This window comes from Scyliorhinus torazame, chromosome 2, assembly GCF_047496885.1.
Source record: "Scyliorhinus torazame isolate Kashiwa2021f chromosome 2, sScyTor2.1, whole genome shotgun sequence".
Lineage (NCBI taxonomy): Eukaryota > Metazoa > Chordata > Chondrichthyes > Carcharhiniformes > Scyliorhinidae > Scyliorhinus > Scyliorhinus torazame.
Window position 1 is genome coordinate 96243800 of NC_092708.1, and position 19111 is coordinate 96262910.

Genomic DNA, 19111 nt, shown 5'->3' on the forward strand with positions numbered 1-19111 from the left:
CTTTTAAATGTTGAATTGTCACCCTCCCCAAAGACCAAACCAGAGTTGATTATTTTGATGGTTGTGGAGAAGCTTGAGTGGGGGTACCTCTTTGAGACCCTGGAGCGGGTTGGCTTCAGGCCAAAATTTATATCATGGATTAGGCTTTTCTACAGGGCCCCTACCGCAAGTGTGCGAAGTAATGCCCGGAGATCAGGTTATATCCTGACCAGGGGTACAAGGAAGGGGTGTTCATTGTCTCTTTTTGTTTGCCATAGCAATCGAGCCGCTGGCCATTGTATTGAGGTCATCTAACAGATGGAGGGGGATAGAGGGTGGGGGAGACAGCATAGGGTGTCCCTAAATGCGGACGATTTGTTATTATATATCAAGGACCCACTCTCCATGTGGGGGAGATAATGGAGTTGCTCAGGAGGTTTGACCCCTTTTTGGGGTACAGGCTGAATCTGGGCAAGAGTGAATATTTTTCGGTGAACCCCCGGGGGAGGGCTGCTGATCTGGACTAGCTTCTGGTATCGTAAAATCTGAGTGGCCCATGACTGGGCCTCATTCCAGTCTTTTAAGTCTGGTGGATGGGACGAAGCCAATTTGGAAAGGTGGGATGCCCTCCCTCTGACCTTCGCAGGAAGGGTACAGACGGTGAAGATGAATATTCTCCCAAGATTTTTATTTTTGTTCCAGTATCTATCAATCTTCCTTCCTAAGGCTTTCTTTAGCAGGGTTAATAAATTGATATCTGCTATTGTTTGGGTTGGTAAGACTCCTCGGGTTCACAGAATTTACAGTGCAGGAGGTCATTCAGCCCATCGAGTCTGCACCGGCCCTTGGAAAGAGCACCCTACTTAAACCCCACACCTCCACCCTATCTCCTTTATCCCCGTAACCCACCTAATCTTTTTTTTTGGACACTATGGGCAATTTAGAGTGGCCAATCCACCTAACCTGCACATCTTTGGACTGTGGGAGGAAACCAGAGCACCCGGAGGAAAACCACACACACACGGGGAGAACGTGCAGACTCCACACTGACAGTTACTCAAGCCGGGAATCGTTAAACGTTTTTGCAAAGGGATAGGCAGTCGGGGGAGGGGGGTATTGGCACTACCTAATCTGTTGGGCAACACGATAGCACAAGTGGATAGTACTGTGGCTTCACAGCGCCAGGGTCCCAGGTTCGATTCCCTGCTGGGTCACTGTCTGTGCGGAGTCTGCACGTTCTCCCCGTGTCTGCGTGGGTTTCCTCCGGGTGCTCCGGTTTCCTCCCCCAGTCCAAAGACATGCAGATTAGGTGGATTGGCCATGATAAATTACCCTTAGTGACCAAAAAGGTTAGGAGGGGTTATTGGGTTACGGGGATAGGGTGGAAGTGAGGGCTTATGTGGGTCGGTGCAGACTCGATGGGCCGAATGGCCCCTTTCTGCACTGTATGTGTATGTTATTTTATGACTGGGCTGCAAATACTGATCAGGTAAGGGGTTGTTCAAGGATCCGGCATCTATGTCGGACAGATGGAGACGGTTTCGTGCATAAGGTCAGGACTGAGGCCCCTGGTTACTGCATGACTCCCGTTTTCCACTGCTAGATTCTCTCTGAGTCCTGTGGTGATAGCCACTTTGAGGATTTGGAATCAGTTTAGGTAGCACTTTATATTGGGTTCCATGTCACTGCTGGTTCCGATCTGCAGCAACGATAGGTTAGTGCCACCTGGCTTAGACTCTTTGTTTCGGGCATGGGAGAGGGAGGGATTGGAAAGGTTTCTGGCAGGTAGGTTTGCTGGCCCAGACAAATTTATAAAGAGGTTCCAGCTCCCAAGAAGAAATGAATTCAGGTACTTTCAGGTGCACCATTTTTTACGCAAGGAGCTTCCTTCATTTCCCCTAGTGCTATTGCCTTCACTTATGGACAGGGTCCTGTCAGGGGAGGGTAAGATTTTGGATGTCTATGTTCAGATGTTGTTGATGGAGCAGCCATCGTTGGGGAAAGGAAAGAGGAAATGGGATGGTGAGTTGGCTTTGGTCTTTTGGGGGTGGAGTGGGGCTCTTCACAGGGCCAACTACATGTGCAACGTTAAGCCTGATCCAGTTCAAGGTGGTGCACAGGGTGCACCTGACTAGAGTGCATATGAGTGGGTTCTTCACGGGGGTGGAGGGTAGGTGTGAGCGGTGCCCTAGCAAGTTGGTTAGTTTCTAGGTCTCCTTTTTTGATATGTCAGGGATTTTGGGCATTCAGCTGGAGACATGCCCATTGGTGGCCATATTTGGACTAGCCGGTGCTGCAGACAGGGACGAAATCAGATGCCCTAGCCTACGCCTCACTAATAGCCTCGGAGACTTGGTTGGAGGTCCCCGGTGCCACTTAAGGCCTCTGCTAGGTTGGGGGATCTGATGGATGTTTTGCCTGGAGATGATAAAGTGTACCATGAAGGGGTCGGTGGAAGGTTCTACTCGAGGTGGCAGCCCCTCATCAGCTGCTTTTGGGGGGAGGGGGGGGGGGGTTTAAATTTTTTATTGAGGTTCTGATTTCTCTATGGGGGTTGAGGGGGAGGGGAGAGTGGGACTTGGTGGGTGTACCTTTGGTATAGTACGGGGTTGGGATTTGTTGCATTGTTATAATTTAAATCTTGTTTGCATAAAAATATTTTTTTAACAAAATAAAAAACTTCAGTGCTGTAAAAAGTGTCAGAGCAGCCTGTGTCGGAAAGCACAGCAACAAGCCTGGGTGCAAAATCAGCAGCCCACAACATGGTCACCAAGCTCATCGTAAGAAGAGAGAAAACAAAAATGAATCAGAAGGTTTAAAAACATCAGCCAAAGCCTGGAACCAACTGTAAAACACCTGAAAATCCTCCAATTTGACAGGGAAGGTCAAGAATAATTGATTAAATAATTATGGGCGTGATGAACATCTCAGATTCGGAAAGGGGTCCTTCAGAGGGAAAAGCAGGTGGGGGAGAGGGTTGGCGCTGCCGAATTTGTTGTATTATTACTGGGCACAGAAGGTGTTGGGGTGGTTTGGGGATCAGGGGTTAGTTGGGTTCAGATGAAGTCGGGGGCATTTAGAGGGACAGATCTAGAAGCCCTGGTGACGGCATCTCTGCTGTTTTGACCAGCGAAATATTCTGGGAATCCGGTGGTAGTCTCCACATTGAAAATATGGTGTCAACTCCGTCAGCATTTTAAGCTGAGGGCTGTATCAAGGTGGGCCCCAATCTGCAGGAACCACTTATCTGAACCGGCGGAATTGGATGTTACATTCAGGGGATGGAAAGTCAAGGGGCTGGAGAGGACAAGGGATTGTTTCTGGAGGGGCAGTTTGCGAGTTCTGAGGAGTTGAAGGAGAAAGCGGAGCTTGGGGGGCCGGACAGGCTCAGATATTTTCAGGTGTAGGACTTTGTTTGGCAGACATTTCCAACTTTCCCGGCAGCTCCACCGTCTACTTTACTGGAAAGGATACTCACATCTTCGGGGTCGGAGGGGGGCAGCACGTCTGGGATATATGGACGGATCATGGGGAAGAGCAAGTTTTGGTGGATGAGGTGATGGCTAGGTTGGAGGAGGTGGTGTGGAATGAATCCCTTCGTAGGGTGAATGCTACATCAACCTGCACGAGGTTGAGCTTGATACAGCTAAAGGTGGTGTTTAGGGCACACCTCACCAGGGCCAGGAGTCGATCAGTTGAGTGGGTTGAGGATGTGCGAGCGGTGCTCGAGAAGGCCTGCTCACCATATGCACATATTCTGATGGTTTTTTGGGGGTTCTTTTATCGCATCATATCGGCAATCCTGAATATTGATTTAGAGCCCTTTCCATTAGTCGTTGTGTTGTGGTGTCAGACCAACCAGAGTTGAGGGTGGGGCAGATGCTTCGGCATTCGGATCACAGTTGGCCCGGTGATGGATACTACTGAGCTGGAGGCAGGCCACACCAACTAGTGCCAAAGCATGGCTGGGTGATTTGATGGGATTCTTGTACCTCGAGAAGGTCATGTTGATGGTAAGAGGGTTGATGAATGTGTTCTATCGTAGATGGCTGCAGTTTAATTTGCACTTTTAAAATCTGGTCACTGTTAGGGGTGTGGCGGGGGGGGGGCGGGGGGAGAGGAGTGAGGAGGGGACTATTTTGGAAGGCATTTCTGTTTTGGGAGTTCCTGTTAAGAGTTGTTGCCTGTATTTGTGCTGATATACGTGTTGGTACTTTTGGGTTTTATAAGCTTTTTGATATAAAACATTAAAATTTCAAATAAAAATCACTGCACGAAACTAAAGACAAATATGTCAGGACCGCCATCACCACGTGAGCCCACCAAAATGTGACATGTGGGGCAAGACTCTTTGAAAAAACACTTGTTGTAATGCCATCTTTAAAACCTGCGCAACATTTTCAGCTGTACTTACCTACATTTAAAAATGATCATGGACAACAAATCAACATTACCACACCTATTTGGACTGATCAAAGGACCAAACCAAACGCAAAACTGGGCAGCTTGGAGAAAAACATTTTAAGTTACTGGACTAGAACATAGAAAATACAGCACAGAACAGATCCTTCGGCCCATGATGTTGTGCTGAACTTTTGTGCTAGATTAAGAACAAATTAATCTACACCCCATCATTCTACCGTAATCCATGTACCTATCCAATAGCCGCTTGAAGATCCCTACTGTTTCTGACTCAACTGCTTCCACAGGCAGTGCATTCCATGCCCCCACTACTCTCTGGGTAAAGAATCTACCTCTGACATCCCCCCTATATCTTCCACCATTCACCTTAAATTTATATCCCCTTGTAATGGTTTGTTCTACCCGGGGAAAAAGTCTCTGACTGTCTACTCTATCTATTCCCCTGATCATCTTATAAACCTCTATCAAGTCTCCCCTCATCCTTCTCCGTTCTAATGAGAAAAGACCGAGCACCCTCAACCTTTCCTCGTAAGACCTACTCTCCATTCCAGGCAACATCCTGGTAAATCTCCTTTGCACTTTTCCAAAGCTTCCACATCCTTCCTAAAATGAGGCGACCAGAACTGCACACAGTACTCCAAATGTGGCCTTACCAAAGTTTTGTACAGCTGCATCATCACCTCATGGCTCTTAAATTCAATCCCTCTGCTAATGAACGCTAGCACACCATCGGCCTTCTTCACAGCTCTATCCACTTGAGTGGCAACTTTCAAAGATCTATGAACATAGACCCCAAGATCTCTCTGCTCCTGCATATTGCCAAGAACCCTACCATTAACCCTGTATTCCGCATTCATATTTGTCCTTCCAAAATGGACAACCTCACACTTTTCAGGGTTAAACTCCATCTGCCATATCTCAGCCCAGCTCTGCATTCTATCTATGTCTCTTTGCAGCCGACAACAGCCCTCCTCACTATCCACAACTCTACCAATCTTCGTATTGTCTGCAAATTTATTGACCCACCCTTCAACTCCCTCATCCAAGTCATTAATGAAAATCACAAACAGCAGAGGACTCAGAACTGATCCCTGCGTGCGCCACTGGTAACTGGGCTCCTGGTAACTGGGCTCCAGGCTGAATATTTGCCATCCACCACTCTGACTTCTATCGGTTAGCCAGTTTGTTATCCAACTGGCCAAATTTCCCGCTATCCCATGCCTCCTTACTTTCTGCATAAGCCTACCATGGGGAACCTTATCAAATGCCTTACTAAAATCCATGTACACTACATCCACTGCTTTACCTTCATCCACGTGCTTGGTCACCTCCTCAAAGAATTCAATAAGACTTGAGGCAAGACCTACCCCTCACAAATCCATGCTGACTATCTCTAATCAAGCAGTGTCTTTCCAGATGCTCGGAAATCCTATCCCTCAGTACCCTTTCCATTACTTTGCCTACCAACGAAGTAAGATTAACTGGCGTGTAATTCCTAGGATTATCCCTATTCCTTTTTTTGGAACAGGGGCACGACATTCGCCACTCTCCAATCCCCTGGTACCACCCCTGTTGACAGTGAGGACAAAAAGATCATTGCCAACGGCTCTGCAATTTCATCTCTTGCTTCCCATAGAATCCTTGGACATATCCCGTCAGGCCCGGGGGACTTGTCTATCCTCAAGTTTTTCAAAATGCCCAACACATCTTCCTTCCTAACAAGTATCTCCTCGAGCTTACTAGTCTGTTCACACTGTTCTCTCCAACAATATGGCCCCTCTGATTCGTAAATACTGAAGAAAAGTACTCGATCAAGACCTCTCCTATCTCTTCAGACTCAATACACAATCTCCCGCTACTGTCCTTGATCGGACCTACCCTCGCTCAAATCATTCTCATATTTCTCACATATGTGTAAAAGGCCTTGGGGTTTTCCTTGATCCTACCCGCCAAAGATTTTTCATGCCCTCTCTTAGCTCTCCTAATCCCTTTCTTCAGTTCCCTCCTGGCTATCTTGTATCCTTCCAGCGCCCTGTCGGAACCTTGTTTCCTCAGCCCTACATAAGTCTCCTTCTTCCTCTTAACAAGACAGTCAACCTCTCCTGTCAACCATGGTTCCCTCACTCGACCATCTCTTCCCTGTCTGACAGAGACATACATATCAAGGAATCGTAGTATCTGTCCCTTGAACAAGTTCCACATTTCAATTGTGTCCGTCCCTGACAGCCTATGTTCCCAACTTATGCACTTCAGTTCTTGTCTGACAGCATCGTATTTACCCTTCCCCCAATTGTAACCTTGCCCTGTTGCACACACCTATCCCTCTCCATTACTAAAGTGAAAGTCACAGAATTGTGGTCACTATCTCCAAAATGCTCCCCCACTAACTTGCCCTGGTTCATTACCAAGTACCAAATCCAATATGGCCTCCCCTCCGGTCAGACAATCTACATACTGTGTTAGAAAAGCTTCCTGGACACATTGTACAAGCACCACCCCATCCAAACTATTTGATCTAAAGAGTTTCCACTCAATATTTGGGAAGTTGAAGTCACTCTTGATTACTACCCTGTGACTTCTGCACCTTTCCAAAATCTGGTTCCCAATCTGTTCCTCCACATCTCTGCTGCTATTGGGGGGCCTACAGAAAACTCCCAACAAGGTGACTGCTCCTTTCCTATTTCTGACTTCAACCCATACTACCTCAGTAGGCAGATCCTCCTCAAACTGCCTTTCTGCAGCTGTTTTACTCTCTCTAATTAACAATGCCGCCCCCCACCTCTTTTACCACCCTCCCTAATCTTATTGAAACATCTATAACCAGAAACCTCCAACAATCATTTCTGCTCCTCTTCTATCCAAGTTTCCGTGATGGCCACCACATCGTAGTCCCAAGTACCGATCCATGCCTTAAGTTCACCCACCTTATTCCTGATGCTTCTTGCGTTGAAGTATACACACTTCAACCCATCTCCGTGCCTGCAAGTACTCTCCTTTGTCAGTATTACCTTCCCCACTGCCTCACTATACGCTTTGACGTCCTGAACATCAGCTACCTTAGTTGCTGGACTACAAATCCGGTTACCATTCCCCTGCCAAATCAGTTTTAAACCCTCCCGAAGAGTACTAGAAAACCTCCCTCCCAGGATATTGGTGCCCCTCCTCTCTGGTTCAGATGCAACCCGTCCTGCTTGTACAGGTCCCACCTTCCCCAGAATGCGCTCCAATTATCCAAATACCTGAAGCCCTCCCTCCTACATCAGATCTACATCAGAGTACATCAGATCTAAGCAGCAAATTAAAGGAAGTCAACATTAATACATTTTTATGTTTGTTTGATGAGTTTGAGGATAAAGTAATCCTAATGCAACGTATAGATGAGTCCCCAACCAGCTCTGATGAAACATTAAAAGCCTTTAGCAAATTATTGAAGCGTATAGAGCTGAGAAAGAGGTATACAATCCCCCCAGTAAAGTTTTGAAAGGGAAATAGACCCAAGCAAACCACATGATGGCTGCAGACAGGATGAGAACCAGCTGACGTCTTTAAAAAATCTTGTTGAAATTGCTGTCCTTTCTGTTGATTCCCTTACTTCCCCTTTCTTTCTTTATTTTTGCCACTATCCTTTTGATCCAATGGATGCTTAATAGACATATAACTTTAAGTTGAGCAGGGGAAGAAAGGAATTCGAAAGTTACAAAAGAGAACATTCTGCTAGCTTTCAAGCACCAGAACTCAGACTTTGAGGCACCCAAGAGATGGGGTGGGACCCAGTTCAATTGGTTGGCTGGTGGCCAAAAGGCCATATTCTGCCCAGTAACAGGTGCTGATTGAATTCTGCCCGAGTGACCTAAGGAACGCAGAGTTCAATCCTGGACACTCAGGGGAAAAGACCTGCTCTCTCTCTTGTGTTTTCTCATGAAAAGCTGCTGTATTTCTGAAACTGCAGAAACCTGAATGAGACTACAGTGAAAACATTATAGACTGGAAAGCAGAAATCTCAAATTGAAAGCCTAGATTGAAGGAAGCATAGCTCGCCACAGAATCTGCATGTATCTACAGTGAAAACCTCAAGCGAAAGCCTAGCTTGTAGCAAGGTGTGCTGGAAACAACCATCTGAAACAAATACTCTTATCTTTTACTTTAATAAACATTTTTTACCCCCCTCTCCTATAATATATATATTTTATATATATGTATAGAGAGAGGGAGAGAGAGGGGGGGTTGGAATAAAAGTAACCAGTTGTATTTACTGCATATTTCATTATAGTTCTTGATGTAAATAAAAAGTAACTGTGTTTAGATTTACAAACCTGGTGACTGTAATTAGTGGGCAGCCAAGGGCCAAAGACTTTGGGTATTTTTCTAAGAATTATTGGCTAATTCAATTGTGTTGCGACTCCTGGTCAAGGGGGGCTGCAATTGACTGTGCTCTAGCCCGTGGTGCCGTAACATAATTTGGGGGTCGGGTCCAGGATCTTTGGAATGGTAGATGGCGAAGTTTGGGTTACAGCTTAAATTAAAGAGATACCAGGGGTCTGGATTCTCCGCACCCTGACGTCGAAATCACATCTGGCGCCTGGTTGGAGAATCTATTTCTGCGCACGGAATCGGGACCGGCCCCGGAAAGCAGAATACTCAAGAGTGTACGCCGCGTTGCGTATCCCCTACCTGTGGCCATTGCTGGAGGCCCGCCCCGCTAGTCTCTGTCCCCTACCAGCCGAAGTCCCGATGGCGTGGATCTAATGTGGTCCTGCCGTTCGGGATACTCGCATGGTGGCTGCAGACTCAGTCTGCGGCCACCATGGTCGAGGGCGGCCGATTGGAGGCCAGGGGGACCTCATACGGGACCAGGCAATTTTGGGGCGGGCGGTCCGGGTCAGGCGCGCGGCCGATTGGGGGCATTATTTGGGAGGTCCAGCTCCGCGGTCTGAGTCCGCCATGGAGCAAGGCACGGCCGCTGGAGGCTGCCGGCGTGTGCATGCGCGGCCTCTGACCCAGAAGTGCGGAGGCCCATATCTTCAGCTAAAGCTGCGAGTTTCCCGATGGGTCCCTGCTATGAATATGGGGCTATAACACACCAATTTTTCTGGTGTAAAAGGCCACAGTTTTTACGACGGAGTGTGGATATAGTCCCAAAAACTGAGAATCCAGCCTCCAGATTTGTAAAAATATAATAGGATGCCTCTGGAAGCTGCTAAGATTTTTCTTCAGGTGGGCTTGTTTTTGATTTATTTTAAAAGGCTTCCAAAAGACAAGCTAGTTGAATTAGCACGTGAATTAAAAATAGAGGTACCAACGGGAAGCACGGTGGCGCAGTGGTTAGCATTGCTGCCTCACGGCGCCGAGGTCCCAGGTTCGATCCCGGCTCTGGGTCACTGTCCGTGTGGAGTTTGCACATTCTCCCCGTGTTTGCGTGGGTTTCACCCCCACAACCCAAAGATGTGCAGGGTAGGTTAATTGGCCACGTTAAATTGCCCCTTAATTGAAAAAAAAAAGAATTGGTAACTCTGAATCTATATTTTTTTAAAATAGAGGTACCAACTAAAGCAAGGAAGGCACAGATAACGGAAGCGATTGCTCAACATTTAAATTTGAAAGAGATGCCAGAAACACACCCTGGATCAGTAGAACTGCTAAAATCCAGTTACAAATTAAACAAATAGAGATTCAGCAAAAAGAAAAAGGAATGGAGTTGAAAATTAGGAGGTTAGAATTAGAGATAGAGGAAAAAGCAAAAGAGAGAGCGTTCCAGCTTAAGGCACTGGAAATTAGAGGGGATATGCCAGGAACTAGAGGGGAGCTTAATGTTAGAACAGAACCCAGTTCGAAGCAAAGGAGGTAGAAACCTTTTTTAGGGCTTTTGACAGAATTACAACCCAAATGGAGTGGCCAAAAGAGAAGTGGACATTACCCATGCAAAGTAAATTGATGGGCGGGCACAGGAAGTTTATGCTTCCCTGTCAGAGGCGGTATCTAAGAATTACGACAAAGTAAAAAAGGCTATTCTTGGTGTTTATGAATTGGTTCCCAAAGCATATAGGCAAAGGTTTTGCAATTTATGGAGACAACCGGGACAGGCTTATGCCGAATTCAAAAGGATTAAGCAGAACAATTTTGATAAATGGGCACGAGCATTGGGAATTGCAACTAACTATGAGGCTCTGAGAGAGGCCATTCTCTTAAAGGAATTTAAGAACTCCCTACATTCTATGATAATAACCCATGTTGAAGACGAAAGGGCGAAGATTGCTAGTTAAGCAGCAATTATGAGCTGGTCCATAAATTTAAACTTTTGTTCCATCACCCGCATAATTTTGAAAATGATAGGAAGTGAGAGAGTGAAAGGAAGGCAGGTAGCCAAGATAAGGAATAGATAACTCGGAATGCTCCGAGATCTCCTCCTTAGACCAGGAAGGAAAGTACTGAGGGTGAAGGTGAGACTCAAAAGCCTAGGTGGGACACATTTGGTCAGCATGTTGGAAGTTGCAAGGAGAAGAACAGAAAGAAGATCTAATAAAGATACAAAAAGAAGATAGACAGAGTTGTTGGGAAACACCAGGGGGCATTCCGTTAACTAATCGGGATTTAGACGTAAGAAACTCTGAGCCAATAAAGTCACATCTGTCTCAACTAAACCCATGGAGACTGGCTCAGTCAGAGACTGAAATAGAGTGCCTGTTAGATATGTTGCGGAAACAAGTGAAAAAGCTGTGGTCCACTGAACACCAAGTAGAGTTTGGGAGATTTAAGGCCATGTTGGTGGGCGAACCGGTGCTGGCTGTTAAAACGGCCACATATGCCAGTGAACTGGGGGTAGGGGCAGTGCTACTGGCGCTTCAGCACTTTGAAGTATATGTCCGACATGACAATAAACAAAGCTGAGTTTATACAGACTGTAATCCACTTGCATTTATAGAGAAGTTTAAAACCCGGAATGCAAGATTATTTTGTTGGGAGTTTCTTATTATAACAGTTCAATGTTAAAATTATACATATTCCTGGAAAGGATAATCTGATTACGGATGCTTTGTCAGGGGTTCACGGGCTGACTAATTACCAATTTAGAGACTGGGAAGGGAACTTATCTAATGGGGTTGGATGGGTGGCTATGTGTTTATGATTTATGTCTTGCATACCTCATAATGAAATGTCCGTGCCCTGACGTTCCATTCCTTTTATGGGGGAGGTATGCAAGAGTCCTCCTTGTTGATTCCCTTACTTTCCCTTTCTTTCTTTAGTCAAGCCTTTATCATTTTGATCCATGGATGCTTAATGGACAAATATCTTTAAAAGTCGAGCAAGGGAAGAAAGGATTTCTAATGTTACAAAAAAGAACACTCCGTTAGGTTTTGAGCAACTAAATCAGACTTTGTAACACCCGAGAGATGGGGTGATTTCCAGAGACCTAAGGGGCAGCACAGTAGCATAGTGGTTAGCACAGCTGCTTCACAGCCCTGGGCCCCAGGTTCGATTCCCGGCTTGGGTCACTGTCTGTGCGGAGTCTGCACGTTCTCCCTGTGTCTGTGTGGGTTTCCTCCCACAGTCCAAAGATGTGCAGGTTAGGTGGAATGAGTATGCTAAATTGCCCTTAGTGTCCAAAAATAGTTAGGTGGGGTTACGGGGATAGGGTGGAGGTGTGGGGATAGGGTGGAGGTGTGGGCCTAGGTAGGGTGCTCTTCCCAAGGACTGGTGCAGACTTAATGGGCCAAATGGCCTTCTTCTGCACTGTAAATTCTATGATTCTATGAAAAGTGTTGAATCCTGGACACTCAGGGGAAAGGACTCTTTGTCTGTCTCTCTCATATTTTCTCCAGAAAAGCTGCTGTATTTCTGAAACTGCAGAGACCTGTTGTTATAAATAAAAAGTAATTGCGTTTAAATTTACACACCTAGTGACTGTAATGATTGGGCAGCCAAGGGCCAAAAAGTTTGGGTACTTTTCTAAGAATTATTGGTTAATTCAGTTGTGTTGCGACTTCGGGTCAAGGGGGGCTGGAATTGACCGCGCCCTAGCCCAACGTGTCGTAACAATGCCAACACATTCCTGAACTGTAGCAGCAGTGCCGAACCACCTGACTACGATTGAGGAGAAAGTGGTATTGCATTCCAAGCTGCAAGCGGATAATGAAGCCACAAGTAGTATGGTTACAGAACTGAAAGAAGTATAAGACTTCACCCGAGACAGACCTGGAATATACTGAAACTGAAATGAAGAGCAAGGATAAAGCTCTGCTGTGAGTGGAGAAAGAAAAGACAGAAATAAGGTCAGACAATGCTCATATCAAAGCTGAAGTGAAAGACTTGAAACACAAGATTCAAGTGGAGCATGTACCTTTGAAAATGCATGATAAACAAAAATCTTCAATGAGCCAAACTGTTCAAGATTTGAACAAACTATTTCTGAGGTGTCACAAAGCTACAAGGAGGCTTTGAAAGAAAGGTTGACTAGTGAGAAGGAATTTCTGATGCATCAGAACAGTTGCTTGAATGCAGAATTAACAGAAAAACCATTCTGAACAACATTAAAGATGAGGTGCGGAGTTTGGATGAGCAAATCCAAACTTTGAAAGCAAAAAAGGAAAACTTGAGGATTTAACAAATGAATTGAAAGAATCTCAAGAGCAGTCTGTGACCATGGAAGAAAGATTACGAAAGGAATTGAATGCCCACGTGAAGTTGTTACGCTTGTATAAATGTTCCACAAATCATTTTATAACAAAGACAGCCAAAATCACTCAGGGTAGTTGCTGAAAAAGATTGGGAAAAGGAGAGAACAAATATTTGGGTGAAATTCTGAAAAAGCAGAATGGAAGATTCCGTTTTTGAGAAAGATAACAGCAGGCCCCGTGTAAAAGGAAAAATCATTTTCATACCACAAAGGCACAGTATGTTAAAGACTCTCTCTGGAAAGAATGGGACAAAAGGTAATCTCCGAGCAGAGCTGATGGGGAAGTGACAACGACAAGTTCAACTCCATGGGGCAGAAAAAAATGTATCAGAAGACAACCCAAGGCCAGAAACACAGACTCGAGCTGAAATTCCAAATCAACAAAGGGCGTCCACATCAACAGAACCTACCACTCCTGCAAATGTGCCAAAATGAGATCTGGAAGGACTGTCAAGCCTCCAGACCATCTGAATGCATAAATGTCAAACACTGGAAGGTGGTGGGGGGTAGGGGTAGGAAAATTGTAAAGTAAACAAATTGGGTAAAAACCAGCCAAAGGGCATGATGAGCGTTTTTGGCATAGCAACAGTTAATGTGGGGCTGGGAAACAGTACCGTCCACAGTGTGATGAAAGGAGACACATAACCTGAGACTACAGTCAGCTGTGGACCAGACAGAGACCTATGTGGGAGCAAGCATGGAGTTAGCTCATACCCTGTATATATGTACATGGTATATATGTACATAGTTATGTGTTATCAGGAAACACAACGTTAAACCATACAAGACCCAGAACCCCTCTGTGATGGCTATTGAACTGACCATACAGCACTCACCACCATTTTCGAAAGGGCAACTTGGGATGATTAACAAATATTGGCTTCGCCAGCAATGTTCACATCCCATGAAAACATAAAAGAAATACAGGTTAGTAGATTGAGCAGACAGGTGCCAATGTAATGCAAAGAAGCATCAGGTGGATGATTATCTAGCTGCAAATTCCCCACTGTGTGGGGGGTGGAATCACAAGTTGGAGCCACATGCAGGTTTAGTGCCCAATCACAGAAAGGATACTGGAATCATTGGCAGTACATAAAAATGTAGGGTGTGAAACTGTAGATATGAGAAGAGATTTGTGATATAGAGGTTACTATTACAGCACCAAAAGAGGCCAAAGATGAAATTAGCACAATTATATTTTTAAAATATGATAAGTGTTACTGGAGTAAATACAGAAATACTATTTCCTCTGATAGGCAAGTGAGGGATGGTGATGTTACAGATCACTGAGAGTTCGGGTTACTGTGGCAATATGCATTTTAAATGCACGTTTTAGTATGGAGCTTTGGATAGCAATGGTAGAAGCTCCAACTTTCTTTTTATCAATCACTTGGCTGACCAGGAATCTCTCCCACTCTTACCACCTGCCATTGGCGTGTGTTGGAAGGATTTGCAGCTAGATAATCAACTTGTCTGGCTGCGTTATGAAAGCACCTGAGTGAGTGATGAGAGGTCGTCAATTCAAGAGCATGATGATAGATGTTAGGAAAACTTTTATTATGTAGACATTTGCTGAAGCATGTAATGCTTTGGTTACAGGGAGTGGTACAGCCAAAGACCCCTGTGTCTCTTGAGAAAAAAACAACAAATAAGCATCGGAAGAAGAGCTATTAGCAAGAGTGCAGGGCAATTTTGGTTGCTCTTGCAAACAGCTGACACAGATTTGTTAACTTCAACGTCCTCCTTCTATGCTTAAAACATTTATGATGAGAACAAAGAATAGTACAGCACAGGAACAGCCCTTCAGCCCTCCAAGCCTGCACCCATCACAGGACTTATTGAGACCAACCACATGTATCCTTCTATACCTGTCTGTTCATCAGTTATCTAGATAAGTCTTAATGGTTGCTAACATATCTGCTTCAACCACCTCATTTGGCAATGCATTCCAGGCCACCACCACCCTCGGTGTAAAAAAACTTCCCCCGCGCATCTCCACTGAACCTGACCCCCTCACCTTGAACTTGTGCCCCCTTGTAATTGTCATTTCCACCCTTATGGGAAAAAGCCCCCAACTGTTCATCCTATCTATACCCTGTCATAATATACACCAGTATATCATGGTGCAGACACACACTGATGGACACACAGTGGGATCAATCAACATATACAACACCGCAGCCAATCACCAGTGAGAGAACACGTGCTATAAAGACAGGGGACATCAGAGTTCCCGCTCATTCGAGTAGCAGCTAGCTAGGAGCACAGAGCTCTCAGCCTGCAACACAGACATTCACCATGTGCTGAGTGCATCAACTGGTTAGGACAAGGCAAAGGTCTTTAGTTAAAGCTGGTATTGTATTTACCCACAGTTCAAGTGTGTTTAAATAGTTAACTTTTTAATAAAATAGTGTTGCACTACTTCAAGTGTTGGTGACCTGGAGGTGATCCAGAACACCCAACACTTCATGATACCAGGAGTGGTTGCATACTAGCACTTATTCGACCTACCTGCAAGTGATCTGCCTTCCGACAGCATTCCGTCATTCTGCAACATGGACAACATCAGCCCGCCGCCGCCGCTCCGCATCGCCGGCAACCTCGGGGCCAACTGGAAGATTTTCAAACAGCGCTTCCAGCTCTACCTCGAAGCCACAGACAGGGAGGGCGCCTCGGACACCAGAAAGATTGCTCTTCTCCTCTCCACGGCCGGGGACCATGCCATCCATATTTTCAACTCTCTCACCTTTGCAGATGACGAAGACAAGACGAAGTTCAAGACAGTTCTCCTCAAATTTGACACTCACTGCAGCGTAGAGGTGAATGATTGAACGCTACATGTTCCAGCAGCGTTTGCAGGGTAAGGACGAACCTTTCCAATCCTTTTTAACGCACCTCCGCATCCTTGCGCAATCTTGCAGCTACGGGCCTACCTCCGCCTCCATGATACGCGACCAGATCATTTTTGGTGTTCAGTCGGACCCCCTACGTCAGCAGCTTCTCAAAGTAAAGCAACTCACCCTAGCGACCGCCATCGAGACCTGTGTCCTACATGAAAATGCCACCAGTCGGTACTCCCATATACAAGCGGCTGAAACAGCGCGGCAAGGTCCCCACGAGATGGAACGGGTCCAAGTGATTGAACACCTCCAGGGCCTCAGCCTGGATGAGGGCGGCCATTTTGCGCGCTTTTCGCGGACTCACGCGCTTGTACGCACCAAACGAGGGGACGGCGACATGGAGGAACTTAATGCTCAGGCGCGCACCACACAGGACCGCACCGCGCACGCGCGGTGGCGCAGCAAACGTGCTGACATCACGTGCGGCAACTGTGGCTCCGCCCATTTAAAGCGGCAATGCCCCGCAAAATCTCGATAATGCCTACGATGTGGAAGACTTGGCCACTATGCTGCCTGCTGTCGAGCAGCTCAGCCTTCCAATTCATATCACTTCAGCCAGCCTCGCAGGAATGTTCGGGCAATTCAACCCACGGTCACCGAGTCCGATTCCGACCTCCCACACAGCAGTGACACCGAGGACCCGATGGCGCCTTTTCGAGTCGATGTCGTAACGAAAAACAGGCTGTCCTCGAAGCAGACACCAGCCGCTGTCGGTATACAGTATCGATCCAGACGATGAGCGGTGCGCCACCCTGACGGTCAAACAGAATTTGTCGCCCACCTCAGAGACTTAATTTGTGAACTTTGCACTAATGGACTCTCTGGTCTGTTCTGGTCTTCCGTTTAATCGTTCAAGTGGTTTGTATATAGTGTTCATCTCATTATTTGAGTGACACAGTTTTTTTCTGCACCAGGCACCTTCCCATGTAAATAGCTTAGTTTTATGTACATAGTCCTGTAACTATTTCACACACACGTAGTCAGGAACATTCACCACACACTATTTATTGTCACGCAGGCATATTTTTTTATATAAAAGGGGGGATGTCATAATATACACCAGTATATCATGGTGCAGACACACACTGATGGACACACAGTGGGACCAATCAACATACACAACACCGCAGCCAATCACCAGTGAGAGCACACGCACTATAAAGACAGGGGACATCAGAGTTCCCGCTCATTCGAGTAGCAGCTAGCTAGGAGCACAGAGCTCACAGCCTGCAACACAGACATTCACCATGTGCTGAGTGCATCAACTGGTTAGGACAAGGCAAAGGTCTTTAGTTAAAGGTGGTATCGTATTTACCCACAGTTCAAGTATGTTAAATAGTTAACCTTTTAATAAAATAGTGTTGCATTACTTCAAGTGTTGGTGACCTGTATGTGATCCAGAACACCCAACACATCATACCCCTCATAATTTTATTAACTTCTATCAGGTCGCCCCTCAGCCTCTGTCTCTCGAGGGAGAACAATCCCAGTTTATTCAATCTCTCCTTATATCCAATACCCTCCATACCAGGCAACTTCCTGGTAAACCTTTTCTGTACTCTCTCCAAAGCCTCCATGTCCTTCTGGTACTGCGGTGACCAGAATTGGGCACAGTATTCTAAATGTGGTCGAACCAATGTTCTATATAACTGTGACATAATTTTTGAACTTTTATATTCGATGCCCCGTCCGCTGGAGGCAAGCATGCCATATGCTTTCTGTACCACCATTTCCACCTGTGCTGCCACTTTTAAGGATCTGTGGACCTGCACGCCCAGATCTCTATGTGTCTATGCTCCTGATGGTTCTGCCCTTTATTTTCTAGCTCCCACCTGAATTGGATCGACCAAAATGCATCACCTCGTATTTGTCCGTGTTAAATTCCATCTGCTATTTCTCCGCCAATTTTGCAACCTATCTATATCCTGCAGTATTCTCTGACAATCTTTATCACTATCCGCAACTCCAGCAATCTTAGTATCATCCGCAAACTTGCTGATCAGACCCACTGTGTTTTCTTCCAAATCATTTATATTTCTTACAAACAGCAGAGGTCCCAATATTGATCTCTGCGGAATACCACTAGTTACAGACCACCATTCGGAAAAACACCCTTCCATTGCTACCCTCTGTCTTCTATGGCCAAGCTAGTTCGGAATCCATCTAGCTAGTTCACCCCTGACCCCGTGTCATTTAATCTTTTGCACAAGTCTGCCATGAAGGACCTTGTCAAATGCTTTACTGAAGTCCGTGTAGACAAAATCCACAGCCCTTCCCTTGTCAATCGTTTTTGTCACCGCCTCAAAAAAACTCAATTAAATTAGTGAGACATGACCTCCCTCATAAAAAACCATGCTGTCTGCTGCTAATAAGACCATAGATCCTATGTCTGAATTTTTTTTCCAACAATTTCACTATTACTGACGTCAAGCTCACTGGCCTATAGTTACCTGGGTTATCCTTGCCACTTTTCTTAAATAACGGGACAACGTTGGCTATCTTCCAATCCTCTGGGACCTCAGCTGTGGCCAACGAGGAAATAAAAATTTTGTTTGAGGCCCGGGGATTTCATCTCTTGTCTCCCACAGTACTCTGGGATAGATGCGATCTGGCCCTAGGGATTTGTCTACCTTAATGCTTTTTAACACACCTAACATTTCCTCCCTCGTAATAATGACCTATTCTAAATTGTTTACACATCCCTCTGAGACACCACCAATCAACGTGTCCCTCTCCTTTGTGAATACCGATGCAAAGTACTCATTGAGGATCTCACCAACTTCCTTTGGTTCTGCGCATAATTTCCCTCCTTGATCCTTGCGGACAAAGGACACCTGAGCAGTTATCTTAAAGAATGAACAAAATTCTTAATCTCATTTTAGTTTTGAGCAAAACCAAAATACATGAAGGTTTATATACTTATTCACAGTGTTTCCAAATTAACTTTGGATTGTACATAAATCTAACTCATCCTGGTCATCAATTCATCTATGGTTAAATTGATCAAAGGAAAAGCATGTTCCAGGTTATTCAAATATTCCATACTTACTTGTTTCCCAACATTTTTAATTGCTAGTTGTTCTGGAGTCATTTTATCCTCTTCCTCCACAGCCTGTAAAGTAAATAAATATTAAAGTGT

General features: G+C 45.6%; 1 protein-coding gene across 3 annotated transcripts in view; it reads right to left on the reverse strand.

The window, feature by feature from the left end:
• psmd14 (proteasome 26S subunit, non-ATPase 14) overlaps positions 1-19111 on the reverse strand; it is a 194576-nt gene that overhangs the window by 13584 nt on the left and 161881 nt on the right. For all 3 annotated transcript variants that reach the window (XM_072474372.1, XM_072474380.1, XM_072474391.1), the window contains exon 10: positions 19022-19084. In XM_072474372.1, the coding sequence (XP_072330473.1) occupies positions 19022-19084 (63 nt within the window). The remainder of the gene's footprint in view (positions 1-19021; positions 19085-19111) is intronic.